Below are 23,308 nucleotides of genomic sequence, written 5' to 3'. Positions count from 1 at the left end.
CTTGCACGAGTGTTTTATAATGAAGTGCAGATGAAGGGAGATGTATCAATATTGGTGTTCAGGCACAATATACTCGAATTTGAAAGGTGATCAGTCTCATTTTGGGGATGCATATTTTTGAGATGCAATTCCCCCGTGGCTCTGAAAGAAAACGTTCCTTACCTTTTCAATGGCTCTTCAGCATGAAGACCTTCCATAAATAAATGTATTTTGGACATATGTAACTATCAGGGAAGAAACCACAGCCTAATACAGTTGCAGCAGTCACTTGTCCAGGCTTTATGATGCTTAAAAGGCCACCAAAACATAACCTACAGTACAATTTAATTTTCCTAATCAAGAGGGATTCACTGTACAACTCATTCACCTTACTAGAAAAAAAGCACATTAAGGGGCCTGGCGAGACTACAGAAGAGACCCATGTGGCACAACTACGGCTACACATGAATAACTCTTTCTGAAATACTGCACAAATATGTGAAAAAAATGGACGGTAGCGCTCATGTATGTTGAATAAATCCATTATGATTCCTCTAAAGGTGTGACAACACCAAGGAATTCTCCAACCAGGCTGCCAGCGAAAACAGCATCACACCCTCACAATAGCTGTGCGACAACTGCACCAACTTCTTCCATGACAAGATCGCAATCATATACAGAAACATCGAACCCATACTCACACCTACAGACTCTCGACAGATATGCCCCCACTGCACCAGACACAAACCAAAGACTGACCACCTGGAGCCTCCTCTCCACCCAAAACACCACCTCCACCATGAAATCCATCCACTCGGGAGCTCCTACAGACCCATGCTTGCCCCACATCTCCAATCGCGGAAACAAAAGGATTGGCCAGGAACTCAGCACCCTGATCAACCCCTCCATAACCAATGCAAAATGTTCCAATGCCCGGAAACACACTGAAGTCAGAACACAACTAGAAAAATAATTCTGCCTACCCCAGCAAACTACTGGCCAATCTCCCTGCTCCTATTCCCAGTGAAGGTACTGAAAAAGATCATCAACAAGCAACTCATGATACTCACCAGGAGCAGAACCATCTACTCGACACCTAACAATCCGGCTTCCACAGCAATCACAGCACCAAAACCGCCCGATTGCAGTCATCGCCCACATCCGAACCCTCCTTGACCAAGGAGAAACAGCAGCTCTGATCCTACTCTACCCCTCCGCAACCTTAGACACTGTATCCCACCATACACTGATCAAAAAAGTCCACCACATAGGCATCCAAGGGGATGCACTCGAATGGTCACCTCCTTCCTCACCAGAAGGACCCAGAGGATCCACCTCCCACCTTTCACCTCCAAACCCAAGGAGACCACCTGTGGTGTCCCCCAGGGCTCAACCCCACGCTCTTCAACAAATATATGACCCCGCTGGCCAACATCGGCAGATCCCACGGTCTCAACATAATTTCCTACGCAGACAACACTCAACTAATCCTCTCACTCACCCACTACCATCACCAGAACGAGCTTGCACAGATGCATGACAAGCATCACCGACTGGATGAAGAACAACTTCTTGCAGCTAAACACAGACAAGATGGAAGTACTGATCTTCGGCAACAACACTTGGAATGCCTCTTGGTGGCCATCAGACCTAAGACCCTCACCCACTGCCTCAGAAACCTCAGAATAATCCATTCACAACAAGCTCACCATGAAATCATTGATCAACGCAGTCTCCTCCACCTGCTTCTTCACCATGCACATGCTTCGTAAAATCTTCAAGTGGCTATGCCTACACACGAGATGCACCATGACAAAGGCCCTCCTCACCAGCCAACTGTACTACGGTAACACCCTCTATGTAGGAATCACCTCACACCTCCTACAGAGACTTCAGACCATACAGAACGCCACAGCCAGATTCCTCCTCAGCCTTCCCAGGTGAACTCACATCACACCCCAACCTGAGGCATCTCCACAGGCTCCCTGTACAGAAGAGAAGCCAATTCAAGCTGCTGACCCACTCACACAAGGCTTTACACAACCAAGGCCCTGCATAAATTAACCACTGGCTGAACTTTCACCAATCACTGAGAAGACTATGCTCTGCCTCCATCTCAATTGCCCATACTCCCAGATTCCACCAAAGCAGAAGGGGAGGTCACTTCTTTTCCGACATCACATTAAAGACCTGGAACAGCCTTCCATACGACTCTAGATTAGATTCCCTTACAGCTCCTTTACAATTCTAAATGGAAGTGAGGTTTAGTGAGTACAAGTACTACAGTGGCAAATTTTCCTCTGTATTTCTGCACACATCATTTACTTCCTTCTCAGCTGATGTTTACTGTGGCTATATGTAAATTGATCTGCAGCCCTAGGGGCTAAGTTCACGCTGTAGAAATCTGCATACATACCTCAGATCCTGAAGAGAGTCCAGATTTGTTCTCGCCAGGTCTGCTATTTCTCCCATCAGTGGACTAGTATACATGTACTGTTCACTTAAGCACACTGAAAATTTAGACAGTGCGTTTGGGTTAAACCTATTTCACACAATCAAGAAAAAGAAGAAATTAAAATATTTACTGACATTTTTAAACACTAGTGAATGTTTAAACTTTACTGAAAAACAATGCATTCCCAAATAAAAGTGTAATAGGCTGTAGCTAGCACAATAAATGAACCTCAGACAGCATATAAAAATAGTTCAAATTATGAATTTAACACATAACAACATGTAAAAATGAAAGCGTACTGCTGATAACGTAGTTTAAATGTCCTACAATGCAGGGCAAAAATAAATATGTTGCCTGTTCATGAACAAAATCAAGATGGCCACAATGCTCGAAGTGACCAGTTACCTTTTCATTTTCCATCCCCTATGGTGGCTTGTAAAATTTCTGATTGAGCCAAAATAGCAGTCTCGGACCAAGCAAGCAGTATATTGCTTGTCGGGTTGTAACCAATAAGCACTCCTTTTCAGAAGCATGGTACAAATGATCATGAAAACTGCATTATTATGTTACAGTAAGTTGAATTGTAGGCAGAACTCAAAATCATGTAGGACTGCAGCGAAACAGTTAAAATAGAGTAAACTTACAAAAAAGTACATTCCAATTTAGAGTTGGTAGAGGGAATGACAAAGACAAGAAACATCTGTATAATTACTGCATTAATTGCATTCAAGTACAAACAAATGGCTGTTTGCATATAGTTTAAATTACTCATTAGGATCTATTTTGTTTCATATGTGGGTCCAATAAGTTTTGGGCTGAAGATACCTGGACTAAAAAAAACATTCTGAAATGGAAGATTATTTTAATTTCCCAACACTGTTTGGAGCCCTCTTAACAAACATGTCTCTGTCCGGAACAACAAAGGTTAGTAAGTTAGTACATGCCTCACAACGGTTGCTCTTCAAAAGGTGACGTCCACGTTTTAAAATAAAAAATTGACCGTTCCGCACAACATATAAAAGAAGATTTGGAAACTAACCTGGTTCGTAATAGACCACTTCTCAAAAGCCTAATGTTGGGAATAGGTCTCCTGTTTGGATAAGCTAACCAGAACACAAATGATACTGCATCCCCCCACTAACTATGTAAGTGGAAAATGCTGCAATGTGGACAAAGCATTTACTCTTCCTGTACTGTCTGAAATATCTACTTAGACTATGGGCATTTAAATGTTCTTGCAACAGCAACGTTCTCTTAGAAGATTTAACAAACTATTGTAAGAGGTTCAGCAAAGTTTGCTTGAAGCTTCAGGACAAAATCTTTTGATGTAAACTACCATAAAGTAAAACTACAATAGTGGCATTCAACTTCTTTTCTATTAAATCAACTAACAAATATTGCTGTCGTGGATTCAAAACTTTGGAACTTTGTGGTGCAGGTCACTGTATAAAGTGTTTTTAGATTGATCGATGTTTTCTTCTGTAACTTGGACCTTCAGTGTCCAGTAATTCGTACTACAGTCCAGATACCCAAGCCAAAAACTTTGACGTCTAAAGCACAAATGGTCTTACCTTTGCAAACGTCTCCACCCTTCAATGACCAGCTGCTCAACTAGAGAATCATGAGGCACAACATTAAATCTAATAAATAAAAGAAAAAGAAACATTGAGTGAAAATAAAATATTGCACCAAGAAAAATGTAAAATAAAAAATACTTGGGGCCTGATTTAGATTTTGGCAGATGAGTACCCCATCAAAAACGTGATGGATAGCATGTCTGCCTTATTATGAGAGAATTAGGAATTGACAAAGTGAGGGAAACTTTAGATGAAAGAAGTGTTCCAGAAGATTGGTTTCTAATATGCAACTACAAACAAATGCACTTTATTTAGTGTGTGAAGTATTATGCATTATAGAGAGATAATTATTAAGGGCCTGGTTTATAACTTGGCGGACGGGTGACAGAGTACCCATGAGACAAAATCTGAATCATTAGTTCACTACCGATCTCACTATCAACCATAATAGGTCACAACCTAAATAAAGTGCATTTTTTGCAGGTACATTTTAGAAAGTGATTTCCTGAACATTTTTCACCTAAAATATTCCTCGTTTTGTCAACATTTTAGAAGGGGTTGACATTTGTAGTTTCCCCATCACAGTTTTCAAAGGTTATCAAACATGTTATTTAACTCACAATGGGCATTATTAAAGATACAAAGATGCAAAACAAGAACATATTGTTAAGGATTGACTACTTCAGGAGAAACGTGATTGTGTGAAAAAATTTGATTGCCCATCCCTTGAATTGTATTTATGTATTTTCTTCAGAATATTATCAATTCAGAAAAGATATGATCAATTTATTCATGGTGTAGTGCATTTTTACTGAAGTATTGCCGTTACCAAGTCCATTATGAGATCCAAAAATGAAGATCCTCTTTCACTGCAAATATATTTTTGTTAACAGACCATCACCAGATCCTTGTTTAATTGAATTTCAGATATTTACCCAGAGTAAAAGCACATTTACCACGTTTCATGTAGGAAAACTGAAATAGTTCACTCCATCCTGGAAAACTACATAGATGTGAGGAATTTCAGATACCACCTGCTTTTGTCCATGTCTGACACAGCTGCTGAAAAAGCCAATATGACGTAAGCTATCATATACGGATATACGCTTCCTAGGAAAGGGATACTTTGATTGTAGATATCTTATACATTTTTAAACCCCATCTAGGTATTGCATCTAAGTCTAGTGAACAAATAGTAGGACATATAAAGAGTCAAGAAAGAAGGAGCTGCATGACTGAAGGTTCCCAAACCGGACAGGGATTCTTGAATCATCATATCCAAAACACTAAAAACAAGCATTTACAATGCAATAGGTCTCGCAACTGCGAGTTTGAGCTATTGGCATTGTAAATGGCAATGCTTTTTGCCATTGTTATTTACCATACCAAAAGCAACACCCATTGCTATGTATAGCGCGCGTCTGTGAAGACGGTGTCGTGCTCATTAAAGGAACAAGCACTGCCTAACCCAACAGCATGCCACTTGTTTTTAAAAGGTGAGGCCAAATGGCTTTGCCAATGTTTGTTGAGAGTTTTTTTTGATAAGGCGCTCTATAATTTTTAGAAGATAAGCCCGGTTACATTTTAGCAGAATCACGTCCTTTTTAGGTGTGGCTTTAGTATGCAGCTCTGTGGTAGACCCATTGCTATTGATTCTTTACTTTAAAATATAAATAGTGGTTGTGGCTCCACCAATTGTGCCACTCTCTCACGTTGTGCTATTCGCTGGTTGGTCTGTGAATCCTTCTTCCTGGAAGTGCTTTCACTGAAGTGTGTGCGGGATTATTTTACATCTGAATAGTACAATCAATCATATCACTTTCACAGTCAGTTATTTATCCCCTATGTACAGTCTATACAGAAAACATTTTTTTCTTCCCAGCATTGGCAGAGCCTGCGGGACTAGATTTAAAACTGTAAACCAAATGCGTGCATACAACACATGAAAATTGCGTTTGTGAAGGCCTGTGTTTTACATGCGTTAGCACAGTAAAGCAACACCCATTGGCGCTTCCAATTGTATTGCAACAAAGATATAGCGCTTACGATCTTTTGTGTACTTGTTTGTTTCAGAAAACGTTCCCATTTTTAAGTCCGACATTCTCAACAGTATGCCCCATTATAATTCGGAATTAAACAGAAATACGGAAATGAAACCCTACCTCCTCAAACCCAGGGAGGTCACCAGGTGGACTCTGCCGTATATTTCCCCCTGCATTGCCCTAGGTGTGTATCACGAACAGGTATAGCTGTTTCTGTGTTGTAACTTAAATCAAATCCGAAAAGAGACACCAGACAGGGTGTGCTCCGTGTGAGTTTCATTCATTTGCTCCCTGGAGATTGCCAGTATTTTCCCATCACGCTCCTCCCCTTAGCAGCCTCTGCAAGCATAGAGCAGTTCTCTTTTTTTTAGGGAGCATGCCCCCCTCACCCATGAAGTACACGTTTTCCTAAAGTCCGTTGCTCATGGAACATGATGCCGGGTGTGCAGTGGGCAGCGCCGCGGTGGAAGACAGCGGTGGCTAGGTAGCACCTTAACAACTAACACAAACGGAGAAAGTAACATAACAAGCATTTGCAATGCAATAGGTCTCGCATTAGGAAAGGTTGAGCTATTGGTCTTGTAAATGACAAATTTTCTATTTATGTGTTGGTTTTGAAAATAGCGAAATTAATAGCTTTGTCATTTACAATGCCAAAACTTTTAACTTTTGCAAATGTGACACCTATACCATTTGTAATGCAACGTGTTTTGTATTTACGTGACTTAGATGTATTGATATTACGAATAACAATGGATTTTAATTTCTTTCAATAATTAATTTTTAAATAAAAGTTATTGTCATTTATAATGGCAATAGCTTAAACTTTTGTAAATAACTTTTGTGAAGATTATATTCAGTGTATTTTATTGTGATGAAAATCCAAGAACAGAAGTGAAATATTAACATCTTTTTCTGACATTTGTAATAAAGCTTGAAACATTGAGAGAACATATTTGAACCAGTTGTTGTTGAATGGTTGCACAGATTGATACTGTGGTGGCGCCGAGTGATGTTGTGGTGGCGACGAGTGATGCTGTGGTGGTGCGATAGATAGATAGAGTGAGGGCTATAGATAGCTAGAGAGAGGGCAAAAGATGGATAGAGTGAGGGCGATAGATAGAGGGCGATAGATAGGTGTGTGTGTGGTTGTGTGTGTGTGTGTGTGGTTGTGTGTGTGGTTGTGTGTGTGGTTGGGGGTGTGGTTGGGGGTGTGGTTGGGGGTGTGGTTGGGGGTGTGGTTGGGGGTGTGGTTGGGGGTGTGGTTGGGGGTGTGGTTGGGGGTGTGGTTGGGTGTGTGGTTGGGTGTGTGGTTGGGTGTGTGGTTGGGTGTGTGGTTGGGTGTGTGGTTGGGTGTGTGGTTGGGTGTGGTTGTGTGTGTGTGGTTGTGTGTGTGTGGTTGTTCTGTGTGTAGTTGTGTATGTGGTTGTATGTGTAGTTGTGTGTGGTTGTGTGTGTGGTTGTGTGTGTGGTTGTGTGTGTGGTTGTGTGTGTGGTTGTGTGTGTGGTTGTGTGTGTGGTTGTGTGTGTGGTTGTGTGTGTGGTTGTGTGTGTGTGGTTGTGGGTGTGTGGTTGTGTGTGTGTGGTTGTGTGTGTGGTTGTGTGTGTGTGGTTGTGTGTGTGGTTGTGTGTGTGTGGTTGTGTGTGTGGTTGTGTGTGGTTGTGTGTGTGGTTGTGTGTGTGGTTGTGTGTGTGGTTGTGTGTGTGTGGTTGTGTGTGTGTGGTTGTGTGTGTGGTTGTGTGTGTGTGGTTGTGTGTATGTGGTTGTGTGTGTGTAGTTGTGTGTGTGTAGTTGTGTGTGTAGTTGTGTGTGTGTGTGGTTGTGTGTGTGTGTGGTTGTGTGTGTGTGGTTGTGTGTGTGTGGTTGTGTGTGTGTGGTTGTGTGTGTGTGGTTGTGTGTGTGTGGTTGTGTGTGTGTGGTTGTGTGTGGTTGTGTGTGTGGTGGTGTGTGTGGTGGTGTGTGTGTGGTGGTGTGTGTGGTGGTGTGTGTGTGGTTGTGTGTGTGGTGGTGTGTGTGGTGGTGTGTGTGGTGGTGTGTGTGGTGGTGTGTGTGTGGTTGGGTGTGTGGTGGTGTGTGTGTGGTGGGGTGTGTGGTTGGGTGTGTGGTTGGGTGTGTGGTTGGGTGTGTGGTTGGGTGTGTGGTTGGGTGTGTGGTTGGGTGTGTGGTTGGGTGTGGTGATGTGTGTGGTTGGGTGTGGTGATGTGTGTGGTTGGGTGTGTGGTGGTTGGATGTGATTGTGTGTGAGATTGTATGTGTGGTTGTGTGTGGTTGTATGTGTGTGTGGTTGTATGTATGTGTGTGCAGCTAGAGAAGGATGTATGTGGAAGAGAGCAATAGATCAGCAGGGAGGACAGAACAGGGAGTTAAAGAAGGAGGCGGGTGGAAGAGAGCAGCAGATCAGCACAGGAGAAGAGAAGAGAACAGGGAGTTAAAGAAGGAGGTGGGGTGGAAGAGAACAGCAGATTGGCACAGGAGAAGAGAACAGGGAGTTAGAGAAAGAGGCGGGTAGAAGAGAACAGCAGATTAGCACAGGAGAAAAGAACAGGGATTTAAAGAAGGAGGCAGGGTGAAAGAGCAGCAGATCAGCACAGGTGAAGAGAAAGGGAAGTTAGAGAAGGATGCGGGGTGAAAGAGAACAGCAGATCAGCACAGGAGAAGAGAACAGGGAGTTCGAGAATGAGGCGGGAGGAAGAGAACAGCAGATCGGCATGGGAGAAGAGAACATGGAGTTAGAGAAGGAGGCGGGTGAAAGAGAAGAGCAGATCAGCACAGGAGAACAGAAGGAAACAGGGATTTAAAGAAGGAGTTGGGGTGGATGAGAGCAGCAGATCAGCACAGGAGAAGAGAACAGGGAGTTAGAGAAGGAGTTGGGTGGAAGAGAGCAGCAGATCAGCACAGCAGAAGAGAACAGGTAATTAAAGGAGGAGGTGGGGTGGAAGAGAGCAGCAGATCAGCTCTGGAGAAGAGAAGTGAACAGGGAGTTTGAGAAGGAGGTTGGTGGAAGAGAGCAGCATAACAGCAGAAGAGAACATGGAGTTAAAGAAGGAGGCGGGTGGAAGAGAGCAGCAGATCAGCACAGGAGAAGAGAACAGGGAGTTGGAGAAAGAGGCGGTGGAAGAGAACAGCAGATTAGCGCAGGAGAAGAAAACGAAGTTAAAGAAGGAGGCGGGGTGGAAGAGAGCAGCAGATCAGCACAGGCGAAGAGAAGAGAACAGGGAGTTGGAGAAGGAGGCAGGGTGGAAGAGAGCGGCGGAGGGCATGAGGGCGGTAGAGTGGTAGAGTGAGGGCGGTAGAGTGTGAGCGGTAGAGTGGTAGAGAGGGCGTGAGGGCGATAGAGTGAGGGCGGTAGAGTGGTACAGTGAGGGCGGTAGAGTGGTAAAGTGAGGGCGGTAGAATGGTAGAGTGAGGGCGGTAGAGTGGTAGAGTGAGGGCGGTAGAGTGAGGGCGGTAGAGTGGTAGAGTGAGGGCAGTCGAGTGAGGGCATGAGGGCGGTAGAGTGGTAGAGTGAGGGCGGTATAGTGAGGGCAGAGTGAGGGCGGTAGAGTGGTAGTGAGGGCGGTAGACTGGTAAAGTGAGGGCGGTAGAGTGAGGGTGGTAGAGTAAGGTCAGTAGAGTGGTAGAGGGAGGGCAGTAGAGTGAGGGCGGTAGAGTGGTAGAGTGAGGGCGGTAGAGTGTGAGCGGTAGAGAGGGCGTGAGGGCGATAGAGTGAGGGCGGTAGAGTGGTACAGTGAGGGCGGTAGAGTGGTAAAGTGAGGGCGGTAGAATGGTAGAGTGAGGGCGGTAGAGTGGTAGAGTGAGGGCGGTAGAGTGGTAGAGTGAGGGCGGTAGAGTGAGGGCAGTCGAGTGAGGGCATGAGGGCGGTAGAGTGGTAGAGTGAGGGCGGTATAGTGAGGGCAGAGTGAGGGCGGTAGAGTGGTAGTGAGGGCGGTAGGGTGGTAAAGTGAGGGCGGTAGAGTGAGGGCGGTAGAGTAAGGTCAGTAGAGTGGTAGAGGGAGGGCAGTAGAGTGAGGGTGGTAGAGTGAGGGCCGTAGAGTGAGGGCGGTAGAGTGAGGGCGGTAGAGTGAGGGCGGTAGAGTGAGGGCGGTAGAGTGAGGGCGGTAGAGTGAGGGGGGTAGAGTGAGGGGTAGAGTGAGGGGTAGAGTGAGGGGTAGAGTGAGGGGTAGAGTGAGGGGTAGAGTGAGGGGTAGAGTGAGGGTGGTAGAGTGAGGGTGGTAGAGTGGTAGAGTGAGGGCGGTCGAGTGAAGGCGGTAGAGTGAGGGCAGTAGAGTGGTAGAGTGAGGGCGGTATAATGAGGGTGGTAGAGTGAGGGCGGTAGAGTGGTAGAGTGAGGGCGGTAGTGTGAGGGCGGTAGAGTGGTAGAGTGAGGGCAGTAGAGTGAGGGCGGTAGAGTGGTACAGTGAGGGCGGTAGAGTGGTAAAGTGAGGGCGGTAGAATGGTAGAGTGAGGGCGGTAGAATGGTAGAGTGAGGGTGGTAGAGTGAGGGCGGTAGAGTGGTAGAGTGAGGGCAGTAGAGTGAGGGCATGAGGGCGGTAGAGTGGGGGCGGTATAGTGAGGGCAGAGTGAGGGCGGTAGAGTGGTAGTGAGGGTGTAGAGTGGTAAAGTGAGGGCGGTATAGTGGTAAAGTGAGGGCGGTAGAGGGAGGGCAGTAGAGTGAGGGCAGTAGAGTGAGGGCGGTAGAGTGGTAGAGTGAGGGCGGTAGAGGGGTAGAGTGAGGGCGGTAGAGGGGTAGAGTGAGGGTGGTAGAGTGAGGGTGGTAGAGTGAGGGTGGTAGAGTGAGGGTGGTAGAGTGAGGTCAGTAGAGTGGTAGAGTGAGGGCGGTAGAGTGGTAGAGTGAGGGTGGTAGAGTGAGGGCGGTAGAGTGAGGGCAGTAGAGTGGTAGAGTGAGGGCAGTAGAGTGGGGGCAGTAGTGTGGTAAAGTGAGGGCGGTAGAGTGGTAGAGTGAGGGCGGTAGAGTGGTAGAGTGAGGGCGGTAGAGTGAGGGCGGTAGATTGGTAGAGTCAGAGGTGTTGGTAGGGGTACGTGTCAGACAGTGCTTTATGAGTTGAATGTGCGCTGCGATTGTTTCCAGAGGTGGGAAAGCTGGTATGTGTAAAGCAGTGTCCCCAGAGGTGGTAATGGGGCACGTGCGAAGCAAAGCTTCTAGAGTGACATTTGTGATTACGTTGTCCCCTTCTTCACATTACATAGTGCTTCGCTTACATTTTTGTTTCTTGTGGTACAGGATGAATTCATGAAAAGAAACCGTGAATTGGAGCACCTCATCGTAGCAAAATGTCAAAAATAAAACTCAGGAGATTAACAACATCCACAAAACCAACAGAGTCCTGAGAGGTTGGAGAATTGTTTGAAAAGAAATGAAATGTGATTAAACAAGGGAGGGTCAGTAGTGTGTTGACGAGGGAGAAGAGAAGTGGGGGCAGAGCGTTGAGTAGGGCTAGCAGCAGTGCGAGGAGGAAGGGGAGCAGTAGCACATGGAGGAAAGGGGAAAAGCATTGCCACTAGGTGTTGGAGAGCAACAAAGGAGATGGTGGGGGGGAACAATGGTTAGTCGGCGGGCGGGTGAGGGAGCAACGGAGGTGCTTGAGACTGACCAGCTGCACGAAGAGGAAGAAAGTATTGGCAGAACTTTAAAAACCGTAACATGCTCCTTGGAAAATGCATTTACAGTGAAGAAATTTGTGAACGTGTTTGGGTTAAGTTTTAAGTGAATTTTACGTTACCCTACGGTGAAGTTACTGACCTTCTAGAATATAAGAGAGCCGGACTGCAGAAAGAAATAAAACAAACAAGTGGGGGGCTACTGGTGGAGCACTCATGGAGTGCTTAAACAACAAAAAAAGTGCTTGGCGCGGCGCAGCCTGCAGTGGCCCGGAGAGGACAAGTAGTTCACGTAATCTGAACACATACAATATTAAATGTACAAAAGCAGCATGTGTCAGTGTTCATACAGCGTGCTCGGCTGGCTACTGCATGCAAATGAGATATGTGTCACTGTTTCCCTTATCAGATCAAGAACATCGCCGAAAGAAAAAACAAGAAAGGCCAGAGCTAATAATACATGTAAGCGATTCATGTTCAACAGCAAAGCCAGGAATCCGGCACATGTTCTGCTGGCACTTGGAGAAAGCGCAGCACAAACAGGGGCATAGAGGCCAGGTTCTTTGCGCAAAATAATGGTTTCGTTGTTTCATCCCACCGCTGCCCCTCAAAAACATCAAAGTTGGTCTGCAGTCAGAGCGAGGAAGCCCCTCAGCAGAGCCCTTGAGCCCCGAGCTGCTCCCAGCATGGGCACAGAGACAGCTTACTACTTTTTCAAGTCTCTTTTTTTCTGCTTTTGTTGCACGCTTCACCTTCGCCGGGGAGCAAGGAGGGGGGTGGGGCTGGGTTGCAAATTCACATTCGCTACGAGTAACTGGGTCTCAGACATCAGAGGGTAGTGTGGTCAGAGGCAGGAAATGGAAAGTAAGGGGACCAAAAAAGTTTGGGATGACTTTCAAAAAACACAATGGCAGACTGTGCAGTTCAGCAACCCATTAGCGAGATCAGCTCACTGAGGCTGGTCCGTATGAGGTAAAGGGCAGCGTGCTGGGTTCTTGTGGGTTCCCCTTGAACCTATTATTTGAAAGGGTGCTGACCACAGCAAGCAGCACTGCCAGGGTGGGAGGAAAGCAGCTTGCAATTTCAGGGACATTGTAGCCTCTCACTGTATGTAGCATAGGGAATAGCGTTACTGGAAGAGAGAGTAGCAACACGTCAAACAAGTAAACATGAATTGCAAACTGTACATGAGGAACATAGTTTGATTAAGGGAAATGGGATAATGGAAGAAAAGAGGAAGAAAGAATGTGAAGTCAGAGTGGGGCAGGGGAGAGGAGGCGGGGGAGAGCTCTTTGAAATGTGAAGCTCTCGGCGAGGGGGGAGGAGAAGTGAGAGGATCCCTTTGAAGCACGCACGGCCTCCCGGCCGTGAAAGAAGTGTGAACAAGCAACAAATGGCTTTCATGTGGTGATGCGAGGGAGGCGGATAGAAGCGCGTTCACGAGACCAAATGCACTTCTGGAAATCCGCATTTTTCAGAGCTTAGTTTAGCTCTTAGTTTAGCCCAAATAGTCTCATCCTATTCATTCCTTGCGGAATGGAATAGGACGAGACCTAAAAAGAGCTAAGAGTGCACTCATAAAATGGGTATAAACCATGTGTAGAACTACTGTGCACTCAAAACCAGATATAATGCCATTAGAATGAAAGTGTTTAACTCTTCAAAAAGCTGCCGCAGTGCTGTGAAAAAGAAGGCACATAGCTATCAAAAACCAGCATTAACGCATTAAAAGAGCAGCTGGAGCTTCACTAAAGAAACAATAAAAGACAATGGTGCCTTAAAAGTAACAATATGAAACAAATAAAAAAAAAGGTTGAGGGGCATAAAAAAATAGTCATAGTGCCCAAGACTTCTTTCCAAAATGAAAAAAAATCACCTAAGCTACATACACACAGGTCAATAAACGCTGGTAAGACAGCTCCGTGGGTTAATACATGAAATGAGGAAATCAAAGAGGAGAATTCGAATTCTGATCGGTGGCCTCGGCTTTTCAGCCTTCAGAGGTTGATTAAAAAAAAAGCGTACTGCGTCTGATGGGTAAAATCACTCTTCTGAATCAATAAAGCGCCTGCCAAGAAAACTGCATCAAAAAGATATTTGGTAGCGCTCACTGTCATTAACGAAACTGTTAACTCGTATATATGGTATGAAGAAAATATAGAAATACACTTAATTTGTGTAACCAAGCCCTACTTGAGCATTTACGTTCATGAATAACTAGCCATGTACAGATAAACTTACCAATGACCAAAATGTCGGTGGGCACGCACTTTTAAACATACTGGACATATTAAGTGTAACGTATGAGGACTCGGTGCTCAATCACATGCTCACTCGGCTCGTGTTGATGTTCTTTACAGAGGAGCGGGCAGGCACGCCTGTCACACTCTCCAGCACACCACATGCACAGCCTATGCAGCAGGGCCCCTCCCTGCAGAGGGAAGTCCGCCCGTCCAGCAGGGTGGCACCGGGGCCACTGTGCACTGCACGTGCACCTGCAATGCGGATGGCATGCTGCTCTCCTGTGCGCGCCCAGCCCGGGAAGCATCTGCCACCGCAATAAAGATATCAATGGGCACCCGCAGTGCACAGCAGCATCTTTCGGCCCCCATCAGCCGCGGGAGTGGACGCCCTGGCACAGCCCACGGCTGGTCCCCGTAGTAGTAATCAGAAGAGAAGCATCTACCCCCAACCCCTCTCTAGCCCTAAATACTTACCCTCCTCGCCTTAATCCTTCATCGGGATGCGTCCGCTCTGATAACCTTCATCTTCCTGAGCTAGTCGCTCAGCTGCTCTGCGCCCCGCCCGGCTAGGATGCAGCTCAGAGCCCCAGGAACGCCCTTTACCTTGTAAACAGATGATGCGCCTCACGCGCCCGGGAGCTCGAGCGGTCCACCTGCCCTGGCGCCGGCCCTAGGCTAGGGGCGCGGGATGGGACCGCGGGCGGACGGCCGGGTCTCCGTGCGATGCATGCCAGCCCTGCTCTGATCACAGAGGGCCAGGGATGAGATAGGCTCGCTCCCAGAGGAGCGCTGATAGGCCTGCAGAAGGCAGCGCTGACAAGCTTTCTCCCAGGCTGGCCGTGACATCCGATCTGTAACCTTCAAGAGCCGAAATGGATTCAGTAAACATCGCAGACCTAGAGCCGGCATGTGTCTGTCTTTAGAGATGCACGCCTCCCCTGCCTCTCCTCAAAACAATCACCAAAGGGGGGCCACACAAACGGCGCTGAGAGATACATCCATAAAGTGATAACAGTTCTAAAATCCCAATGTAAACCTATGTCATAACACCAAAAAACAAGTGAAGACACACACTTAACTGTCTTTGAAAATGACTGCCTGTACCTGATACACCCAACACCCGAGCATCAACAAGCTGAGGATCGCCGGGCGCGAAACAGCGGTGTGACGCAGTCGCCATGAGCGTGCATGGAGGCTGAGGATCGCCGACGAAGACACGCAGAGCTTCGAGTCTGCCTGCTGCTGAGACTGACCCGAAGAGCCTGGTGAGTGTGGGGGGGGGGGGTCGGTGAGTGGGGGGGGAGAGAAGGAGGGGATGTGTGTGTGTCTGTGTGTGTGTGTGTGTGTGACTGTGTGTCTGTGTGTCTGTGTGTGTGCGTGTGTGTCTGTGTGTGCCTGTGTGTGTGCGCGCGCGCGTGCATGCCTGTAGGTGCGGGTCCACAGACCAGAAACGCCGCGCGTGCCCCGGTCTGTCTCCCTTCAGAGCTAACTCGGCACGAGACCTAATTATCACAGCATACCGAGAGGCGCCCCACGCTGCTGGAGCACTCAACTGCGCATTAATTATAGTTGAGTGCTCCAGCAACCTGGGGCGCCTGTTGACATGCTGTGATAAGTGGGGTCTCATGCTGTGATAATTGTTACTTGCGGTGCCTGACGTGCTGCGCATTAATTAACGCGCACAAGCTGTTCCACTGTGAAGCGCGTTCACAGACCTGAATCGGCTCGTGCCCAGACCTGAATCGGCTCGTGCCCAGGTCTGTCTCCCTTGGGAGGAAACACGGCAACTATAAGTCTCGTTGGCGGCAGCGCTTCGCGCTGCAACGCCAGCGAGACCTAAAAATGGAAACAAACACTGCGAGACCCTGGTTACACAAGGGCCTCGGCGCGCAGACTGTGTGTAAGTTAGAAAAAGCATTTACAATGCAATAGGTCTTGCAGCTGCAAATTTTGGAGCTATTGGCATTGTAAATGGCAATGCCTTTGAAAAATTTAAAAGCCATTGTTATATACAATACCAAAAGCGACACCTATTATATTGCCAGATCCCTGTTTAAAGGCTTACATCATTCTGAAGGGCACCCGCGTTATGGACCAGTAATCTTACCCACGTTTTTTTTATTTTGGCTGCAGTAAATGGCAATATGATAACTGTATGAAAGCTTATCCTTTTGATACTTAAAGAAAAAAAGATTATGAATTCATGAAAAATCTAAAAAAAATATCAATGCAATAAAAGAGAAAGTTAAAATACATATCAGGTTATCGTGTGGTATGAATTATACAATTATTTAACGTCTAATTGATGATTTGAACTATGCACAGAACCCGGTGCTGATCCATTGTTTCTAAAAAAAAGCAAAAAAAAGCAGTAAATGGGATTCCTGCTAACACGCTTTATTTCAAAAGTCGTATGAGCAACAGATTAGCACGCGAAAAGTAGGAGAATGAACAGAAAGAGGGGCAGGCAATGGAGGGAACAAAGAAACAAAGAAACAAAGAAAAATGTGCTTTACATAACTATTTAGGAAAGAAAAAGTGCAAAAAGAAGGAACAGGCTTTTCGTGACAAATTGTTGCAGTACTTCAGTCTGAATGCTTTAGGGAACGGTGGTGCACCTCTGGGATTGGTGGTGACCAATTCTGTTGTAAGTTTAGACGGTATGGCGGGGTACCGATGCCCAGTCCGGCCCTGGACTAGCGGTGTTCCAATACCTGGTCTGTCCTGGAGGTCCAGCGGTGCACCTACGAGCGCTGGTCAGTTTCTGACAGTGTCTCCGCAGTGTTCAGGGCCGGGCGTGTCTGAGCTCATGGTTTAGGAGAACGGGCAGCGTAAAAGCCCTCTCTCCGTGTGCCCTTCGTAGGTACCTGGCACTAACCGTGCCACCCCGGCTTCGAACCGAACCCTTCAGATCAGCCCTTCCAGGGTTGCGTGAAGACGGAAGGGCTCACACACACAGGGCGGGAAGTGAAGAGCGCAAGAGACGAGACCTGACGAGATTGTTAATATTGTCCACGAGCTGGGACAATGAGTGCGTCACTCTGGGTCCGCGAACTTCACCAATTATATTTTGTATTTAAGCACACGAATCTCATCGACTGGGAACATAAAACGTGCATCCGACCACATACCCCTGCCTCAAGAAACCCTCAACCCAAGATCACAACAGCCAAATTCCACGTTAGTTATTCAGTGCGACTCATTTTTACAATTTCCCTGAAAACCAAGCCATAAATACAATATACACCTACTTACCTGCGCACAATGGGCTCTTCGCGTAGATGCACCGAAACTCTACTCTTTACACAGTAAGAATTTCTGTTAATTAAAATGATATGTCCCAGTGGGATGCAGACAGGACTGCAAAGTGCCAAACATAAAACATGCGCCCTATGCTTTGCGTTCACGTTATAGAAGTAAACACAGAAGAAGCGCCAGTGTTTACCGGTTGAGAGACTTACTGCTGAAACCTGTGGCGGCGCCCATGTTGATAATATTAAAGGGTGTGCCGGACTGAAGTATAAACTTATTGCTGCAGCGCAGTGCAAGTATTGATAATATTAAAGCGGGCGCTGTGCTGCGGCATAAAGTTTCATTAAGTTTGGCAGTACTGCTTCTGTGCGAGTTGTTGTAAAGAATCTCTATTGATTTTTGTAGTTTGATTAATTTCTTCTGGAGAAAATTGCATTTTTAGTTATTAATGTTTCTTGCAGGTTTGCTGTGTCTATCAGAAAAACATAGTCAGAGTGCCGCCTCCAAATGTGTGAGAAAGGGCACACGTCGATACCTCCGCGCCGGCGGCCATACCGCCCAAATCCATGCTGTATTGTTTACCTTCAATAATAACCCTCAGAAGGGAAGACGCGTGTCTTTCACAAACCGCAATTCCTCACACGAAAACAAAACCAGCTTAGAAGGGCTTCTCACAACTATACGCGAAAAGTCAGGCGGCATAGTTACCCTGCTACACTGGATATTACTCTCAGAGCATCACCGGGGTCGACTACACCTCAGATGGCATAAGGGCTGCTTCTGGGGGAAGGTAATGATGGTGGGCAGATGTAACCAGCGCGTGAGCGCCAGACAGACCATCCCCGCAGCAAACGTTGCCCAACGGATCATGGAAGGGTCGCGAAATATCCATTCACGGGGGATTGAGGGCGAGGATTCTTTCAGCAGCCAAACTCAAAGCTGCACTCTAACCTACTGACGCACGCAGAGCCGCAGGCCCGCCTCTTCCTTCGCATATTTTTCACCTACTAGACTCGGCTCACATCTTGACCAGTGTCCGGTTTCCCCGCGCTGGAAGCCTTCAATACACGGGAAAAATGAGATACGTCACGTGCCTCTCTAACCGCTCGCTAGCAGCTGGAAACGAGCAGGAGCATTCTAAAAGCCTGATAAAGATACTAAAGAAACACGCATGTTATTACAAACAATTTATCATAGGCTTATAATCACACACACAAGTAGAAATGTTATATCCTGCATCTAAAAATGAAACCAGCAACGCCTCTCTCCCACCTCATCCACCGCTGAGGAACGCGCAGGAATGCCTGCAAAAATGCTAACAAAAAAAATTGCAGGAAACGCGAGAATGAATCCCGCCCCATCCGGACTGGTGACCTGACTCATGGTTGCCATGGCGATATTTCAGAGAATACGCTTGCGGCACCGTAAGTCGCATCACCCAGTCCTCGAGAGGCGGGATCACAGCCGGACAAATCACCCAAACAGGGGCATTGTCCAGTGGCAGGCCTCCGTTCCGCGAGGCCGGCCAATGGCAGAAGGGGCGTGGTTTCATGCCCCTTCTTGTTTACAAGAACTCTGGCCTGCGACAGCGCATGCGCTGCAACGCAGGCTTCGACCTAAAAATGACTAACCAAAGTTGGAAGACTGCGGGAAGACCAAGAGCAATGGAAAAACAAAGAAAGGCATTACTAGCAGGAATTTGTGATGTCCTGTTACAACAAATACAGTTAGCAGGCTCTACTTTAAAATGTTGTGGACAGTCAAGTTTCTTTTTATTAAAATGGATCGCTCATATGAAATTACTTTATCATGTTATATACATAGTCAACAAATCACAAAAAATTCAAAGGGGCCAACTACAATGCAGGTCAGAAAGACTCCGACCTTTGGTTTCCGACCCCCATTGTCAGTCGGTCAGTGGTTATGTACCAGCCGGTCGGAACTGAAACCGGACAGTCATTCTGGCTGGCTTCCGATGGGCTCAAGGAGCCCGTTGGCCAGTCGGAACCGGCTCGTAATCCCAAAGGGCGGGCCTTTCCGCCTTTGGGATTACGATGCATGGTTTCCATGCCAACTTGTCCGACATGGAAACCATGTCATAAAGCGTGTTTGTTGATCCCTGCACCCAGTGGCAGGCCCCTTAAGGGGCCTGCCACTGGGTGCAGCGATGTCAATACCTCCCATTTCCCTATGGGAGCATGTATTACGGCCGGAATGCATGATCCCATAGGGAAATGGGAGAATGCAACCAAACAGTGTTCGGTCGCATCCGAATGAGGCGGGTGGGACTACAGACTCGTCCGCTCGATATCGTAATCACCTCCAAAGTGTGTTTACTTGTAGAGATTTACAGGTTATGTGAATGGCTAACTAAATCTTGTGACACTGCATTAACCGCTTCAGCGCGGCGCAGATTCCTGCGCTGTGCTGAACGTTCCATTGGGCTTATGGAACCATGACGGAACGGTTCCGTCATGAGCACAGCTTAACCGACGCTCATGACGGAAACGTTCCGTCATGAGCATGGAAGGGGTTAAATACCATAAAAACTGTGGATATCTCAAATGGAGGAACACAGAGGTTTTCAAGATCCAAATTGTGATAAATTAGTAAAATCAGCAAACATCTAAATGTAAACAGATGAGCAATGGGTATTAGGTAAAGTAGTACTGAAAAAACCTCAACATTGAATTAGTTTCTTCAGTGGCTGTTTATATGGAAGTGAGAACACATTCCATTTTATGAAATCATTTGCCTCAAGATGTGGCAATCTCAATTGCTGCATGATTATTAAACACCACCATTAATACGATCCAGGGATTCAAATTAACTATGGCTCAAAAAACCTTGCTACACAAAGACAATACCAATACCTAGAGATAAACATAGTGCCAGCTCCCCAATGTTTGAAAGCTATTAACACATTGATTTATGCACATCACAGATATTCTGCATACCCGTTCTGGAGTTAAATATAGCAAGTAAACTAAACACTATTAGAGGCAACATATATTTGCAATGACAGGTAGATTAGGCATACAATAGTTTCATTTCCTCCACTTCAACAATAGAATTTATCACTACAAGTCCACAAAATAGATGGATTTTCACATAAAAAAATAAACGTGCACCATGACCACAGACTCACTAGGTGGCTTAAGGAACATTGCAGGATTAAGTGACTCAGCAATTGGAGATACATAAAAAACACTCAATGCTTTATCCGTGCTTTCTCCAATAACTTAAGAGATAGAGGAATTAATTTTGGACACCTAAATGCCAGTTCTCCAGTCCCCTTGTTTTCATCCTCTGGGCAAGGCACTGCCAACTTTAATTGTGGGTTTCAGTAGTCATCAAGCTTCCACGGTATTCTAATCAGTTTCATAAATAGAAATATAAAAATAAAGGAATCATTGAACCTAGCGGTACCATCTTTTACTACAGAGTTATATAATTTACAATGTCAATGTAAAATAAATAAACAATTTCACAATGGTTCAACCCTGATCACATACAGGAAACATATTAACAAATTAAGGCACAGCTATAAAATCAACGTTCTTGCACAATACCAGTGGGACAATGGACTTTTTATTTCCACATCTCCACAAATATTGCTATAATTTCATTAAAAAAATAATGGTGTGTAAAAATAAATAAATCCGAAAACAAAAGAACACATTAAATTTCATATCTATGAACATTTACTTAACCACCTTAGACCTAATAAAGCGCAGAGTGAAACTTGAGGTCTTGATATATTAGGGTAGGTTATAAACAGCCTATTAACCTCCTTTTCAGTTTTAAGTTTTCAACTACAAATATCATATTAAATGAAATTGCTTACCATATAGTTTGACGCCCCTTATAACAGAAAGTGTTATCTGCCACCAACCTTGCTGAACGTCAGTCAAAGTAATGCATTTATGAGCTGATATAGCCCGTGGCAGATGCACAGAATGACTGATCGCATCACACTCTAACAGGCAACATTAATGTTCTTTTAATCACAGATTAAGTGCAGATATACGGCTTTTATGAGTTCACAAGATTTTATAGAAGTAGGCCAAGTAATTGTACTCCTAGAAAATATTTGTGAAATGCATTTTAGCATGAGCAAATATACATGTGCAGATTTGCTCATGCAAAAATTGGAGTGTTTGTAAGTTAATTTTCTTTCCAACCACTTTTATTCCCAACCCTAGAAGATGTTTTACGTCTGTCACTGTCTGGAGAAACTTACAACGTTTCTCAGTACGGGAAAAAAGATTAGAGAAGCGTTGGTGAAAACCCTTAAAACATGTACATTAGTAGGTTTGCACAGACTCAAAATGGCATTCCAACCCTAGAACTATTGCTACCACTACCTTCAGCCCCAGTATGTAGATCTGCAGAAACATAGCAACATACAGGAATTTCTAGTATTCAAACTGTCCTATGATATGAGCACTGGCATAATCAGTAAGGCTATATCAGAGATGAGGTTGCTGCCATAATTTGTCGCCGCATTACATAGCACAAAAGGGACAAGTGGATTTTTTTACAGGCCAAGTATATTTATGAAGCAACTTGCCCCATGGACAACTAGATATTTTATTCAATTCCACACCCCTGCGTAATTGGTTAGTGGAGTTGAGGTTTATGTGCTTTGGTGTTGAATAATGTGTTGTGGATTGGACATGTGTGGATGTTGATTTTGTGACGTGGAACTGTGTGGATAGCTTTGCCTTTCTGTGACGAAAAAACAAATAGGTAGGTGCTTTGTTTTAGATCTGTGTCTTTGGGTGTTAAAAAAAAGAAAAACTGATGCTTGGACAAATAAGTTAAGCAATATTTGTAAAAAGTAAAACATTAGTGAAACACTGAAGCGTAACGTTAAAAACAAGTGAGCAAATATGAGATGATGGCGATGAAATCGATTCACTGGTAGAGATACAACTGTTGCTTTGATGAATGAAATGATTTAAGGAACACTAAATATTTGTAAGCACTCTGCAATATTGAAGTAGCGAACAACAAACTAATTTGTAGAGCAATATTGTACAATGCTCTGGTTTAAATATAAATAAACACTTCCATCCCTAACAAAATTTAAATACTTGTTTTTGGCAACGTTGCACTTGTGCGTTTTAGTAAAAAAATAAAAAATATTGTGTGCTTTGGAGTCTGCTGTAGTGCCTAACTAATATCGGAAAGAGTGTGTATCTTTCCATTTAATTTATGTTGTTCAATAAATTAAAAAGCTATGCAACCTTTCTAATGCTAGTTAGGCACTTTTAACAGCGCAAAAGCATACATAAGAATAAGGTCTGCTTTTTAGCACGCTCTAACATTGGACCTGCTCCAGGGAAAGAAATGAACTGTGTAAATAGAGACCTCCAAATGGGCGAGCGTTTAGGTCCTACAGCTACAACAGGCAGACAGAGGAAACCATAAGGCAAGAGTGACAGGGACTTGCTGTGAGACATGGCGTGTGCTCAGGCAGAAGTGCTACATAGCACGTCCCGTACCAGGCACTGACACACACTACAGCATTATGTATAGGAATAACAGGAGAAAACCCATAAACCTCGTTGGGATGGGTGTATCGTGTAGGCAAAAACAGTTCCCAACAGATATTATGTAGAGACAATTTCAAAGGTGTATGCAACAAGCATTACAAAGAAGGCAGAGACAAGGAGTCAATTGATTTTTTAGAAGAGGTAGTATTATTTACCAAGAAGCAAAGGGAAAGATCTTTCATATGCAAATACAGTTAAAGCAGCACTGTACAGAACGGATCTTGTGACAACCCAGTGACACTTGGTGCGAGGTGCTATATACAATTAGTGATAGTGAATGTGCAAGTGCTTAAAAACAACAGCATTGGCGACGCATTGACCAAAGTATGTACATCAATTAGAGGCTCCGAAAGACAAGTTACAGTCACTTGGAAGACAATTATTTATACAGGAGCACAAGACGTGATATGCGTCGTGTAATTCAAGCTGTACAGTCGACGGCGTTTCAATCCCCTTTAGTCGGGATCGTCATCAGGACAGGGTTGTCGATAGAAACAGTGCTGTGGGTAGAAAGGGCAATTTTTGAGCGGGGGAACATGGCTTGGGTCAGATCTGGGGGTGAACTGGTGAACGGGTTGAAATTCAGACTAACATTAAAGG

At 45.3% G+C, this 23,308-nt stretch overlaps 1 protein-coding gene across 2 annotated transcripts in view; it reads right to left on the bottom strand.

The window, feature by feature from the left end:
• The window catches only part of FASTKD1 (FAST kinase domains 1), a 253,793-nt gene that overhangs the window by 181,156 nt on the left and 49,329 nt on the right, over positions 1 to 23,308 (bottom strand). For both annotated transcript variants that reach the window (XM_078681609.1, XM_078681610.1), the window contains 2 exons: positions 4,006 to 4,074; positions 2,396 to 2,521 (listed from right to left, as the gene is read on the bottom strand). In XM_078681609.1, coding sequence (XP_078537735.1) covers positions 2,396 to 2,521; positions 4,006 to 4,074 — 195 coding nt within the window. The remainder of the gene's footprint in view (positions 1 to 2,395; positions 2,522 to 4,005; positions 4,075 to 23,308) is intronic.

The sequence above is a fragment of the Lissotriton helveticus genome, chromosome 3_1, assembly GCF_964261635.1.
Source record: "Lissotriton helveticus chromosome 3_1, aLisHel1.1, whole genome shotgun sequence".
Taxonomy (NCBI): domain Eukaryota; kingdom Metazoa; phylum Chordata; class Amphibia; order Caudata; family Salamandridae; genus Lissotriton; species Lissotriton helveticus.
This window is presented reverse-complemented; position numbering and strand designations above follow the sequence as displayed.